General features: G+C 45.4%; 1 protein-coding gene across 1 annotated transcript; it reads right to left on the bottom strand.

The window, feature by feature from the left end:
* Window positions 1-1,975: 1,975 nt before the first annotated feature.
* LOC113899255 (carbonyl reductase [NADPH] 1-like) lies at window positions 1,976-2,629 on the bottom strand. Its single transcript, XM_027552698.1, has one exon. It carries the CDS (start codon window positions 2,564-2,566, stop codon window positions 2,096-2,098), a length of 471 nt encoding a protein of 156 aa, XP_027408499.1. The 5' UTR covers window positions 2,567-2,629; the 3' UTR covers window positions 1,976-2,095.
* Between the last annotated feature and the right edge of the window lie 397 nt (window positions 2,630-3,026).

Below are 3,026 nucleotides of genomic sequence, written 5' to 3'. Positions count from 1 at the left end.
GTCTGGACATAGCCCTCTTTTGATACTATATCTGAGAAACACAATGGTTTACAAGGCAAAGAGGTTTGCTTCCTTCAAGGAAAACTGCTATTGAAGGGTTGGGGTGGAGGGTGGGGTGGTGGTTAGGGGTTCCTGGTAGATGAGCAAAAACCATTTTCTTGCATGGAAAGGAGAAAAAAAGAACCCTGAACAGATAAAAAGGAAGCAGTAATTGTTATCTGCTGGGACCATTATCCACGGCAGAATGGCAATGGTGGCTATTTCCTGAGATGGAATGAAATTACTTAGATTAATTGCTTCTGAAGACATAGCTCTCGTTGCTCACTTAAAAGACTCGTGACAGAGTTAGAAAAAAGTGATCCTATGGTTAGACTTTCAGAGTGGGCAGGGTTCCTAACTGTGTGGCATTTCCAGTATGCTTCCAGGCGGGACATTTGTTTATGAAGCTTCTATTGAGTGCAAAGTCATTAACCAGAACTTATGATTTAATGGTTACCTCATCCTTGCTGCTGCTGCTGCTGCTAAGTCAATTCAGTCGTGTCTGACTCTGTGTGACCCCATAGACGGCAGCCCACCAGGCTCCCCTGCCCCTGGGATTCTCCAGGCAAGAACACTGGAGTGGGTTGCCATTTCCTTCTCCAATGCATGAAAGTGAAAAGTGAAAGTGAAGTTGCTCAGTCATGTCCGACTTAGCGACCCCATGGACTGCAGCCTACCAGGCTCCTCCATCCATGGGATTTTCCAGGCAAGAGTACTGGAGTGGGGTGCCATTGCCTTCTCCGACCTCAACCTTAGGATTGCTAAATGTGCCTTTGTTCTGGTATTGTCCTGTATCATAGTTATGAAGTGGTGTATATAGTTAGGTATTATTTTACAGAATTAAGAAAAGATCTTTGTGATTCCAGTGTGTACTTCAAAACTAGCTAATATGATGCTGTGATGTTGATTTAGGCATTGAGTGTCCTCTGGTGTATGTTTAGAAAAACATAATCATAGGGAGCAAAGTAACAGCTTAGTTGAGGAGTAACAATTATAAAGTAGACCTTACTCTTCAAATAAGGGTTCCATACTTGCTTTCAGGGGCTGTCACTTTCCACTTCCCCAGGGTTGGAAATCTTACATGGGAAGTGACAAATAACGTGACAGTAGAGGCATCTATACAGCATGGAGTGCTTTGTGAGGGGAAGGTGTGTGGTGAGCAATTCCTGGAGCCTTGGGGGAGCTGGGTGTGGTCTGGGCAGCATGAAGCTTCTCGTCACCGCCCCTGGTGCAGCCGAGCCCCTCTTCCAGGGACTCGTGATATAGGACACTTGGCGCTTCTAACTTCTTTTCAGCACTATCACTTATATCCAGAAAATTAATCTGTGCATCTATCCTATCCTATTACCCCCATTTTACAGTTGAAGGACACATTTGGCTTAAGGTCGTGCAGGAAGGTGGTAAAGCCTGGACTCTACCAGGTGTTTGTCTTGTAAAATTTCTAACAGAAAAGTTGAGAGAATAGCTGGCAGGCCCAATCTGGCCATGGTTGTTGACTTATATATTGTCTCTGGCTACTTTCATGGTATAAGAGCGGATCTGAGCAGTTCCCACAGAGACTATTTCAACCTGAAAAGCTGAAAATATTTCCTACCGGTCCTGTCTATAAAGGTTGTACACCCGAGTTTTACTCTCTTTTCTCTTGACCTACCTTTTGATATATTACATGCAATATATTACACCAGGGAAGATGGGGATTTCCCTGGTGGTCCAGTGGCCAAGACTCCAGACTCCCCAGGCAGTGGGGCCCAGGTTCGATCCTTGGTTAGGGAACTAGATCCCACATGCCCTAACCAAAGAGTATATGTGCCACAGCTAAAGACCTCGCACGTGGCAAAGAAGATCCCACGTGTTGCAACTAAGACCAGGTGCCACCAAATGAATAAATATTAAAAAAAAACAAACTTCTGAACTGGTTCAGCATATAACCAGTCTGCACAAATGGACATTTATAAAGAACTATTTATTCATTTATTGATTTCTCTTTATTATTTATCATCCATCCTGCTTTTCCTCCCCTGAGATCACAGAAGACATCACAGAAGGCTTCACAAAATTAGCAGCCATTTCCCAGTGAGAACTTGAAAGGGATACTTTGATTCTTTTTTCTTTCTTTTGTCTGCGTAGGGAGATTTGTGACAGTGTAAGTGTCTGTTTGGTGAATCTGGGATAGCGATATAAAGGGACCCATGGGTGAGCTGTGAGTGAGCTCAGCATTGTACAATTTTTTCTCGGAAACAAACTCTCCATGACGGCCCTTAGCATCTGATGGCAGAAGGGCCAAGTACACGGGGGCTCCTTCTTCTGGGCTTTTGGGGGCTTTGAGTCCTGCCATGTCGGTTCTCACCCACCCTGGGCAGCAGGCATTCAGGAGGATCTTGTCCCGTCCTCTCTGCTCACTCAGTTTCCTGGCTTGGATTCTGGACAGGGCCGTGATGCCGATTTTCACCACTCCATATATATTATTATCCAGCCAGCCCTCCTTCCTATGCACCCCGTTCTTTGTGTCTTCCACAAATTTGTTCATGAGCCCCACCAGCTCCTCCTCTGTGATGGTCTCACTCCTCAGTTTCTGCTGCAGTTTTTGATGTGCAGGTTTTCAAAGCTGCAAAGCTCACTCTGCTTGACACATTCACCACTCTGCCTAAAACACAATACAGATCATTGCCTAGAAGGGTGCGCACAAACATGATGAGTACCCAATTCGCTGGGCTGTTGGACCTCTAACTTCCATTTGATGGCCAGTTACCAGTTTCTGTGAGATTGGTTAATACTGCTTATACCATAGAAGTACATGAAACAGCCTGTTGGCCTGTCATAGCCATGATGTCTAGGATGAGAACAGAGAAAGCAATGCTCCAATGGGGAGGTCAGTGTCCAGATTTACTGGTGCCTGGAGGGTCTGAGCACAGGCAGTGACATCCTCTCTTAGCTCACTTATCGCAGATGCCTGTAAGGTGAAGCTACATGCTGTCAAGACCACTCCT

This window comes from Bos indicus x Bos taurus, chromosome 1 (genome assembly GCF_003369695.1).
Source record: "Bos indicus x Bos taurus breed Angus x Brahman F1 hybrid chromosome 1, Bos_hybrid_MaternalHap_v2.0, whole genome shotgun sequence".
Lineage (NCBI taxonomy): Eukaryota > Metazoa > Chordata > Mammalia > Artiodactyla > Bovidae > Bos > Bos indicus x Bos taurus.
The sequence above is the reverse complement of the archived record's forward strand: the minus strand, read 5'-3'. Positions and strand labels throughout refer to the sequence as shown.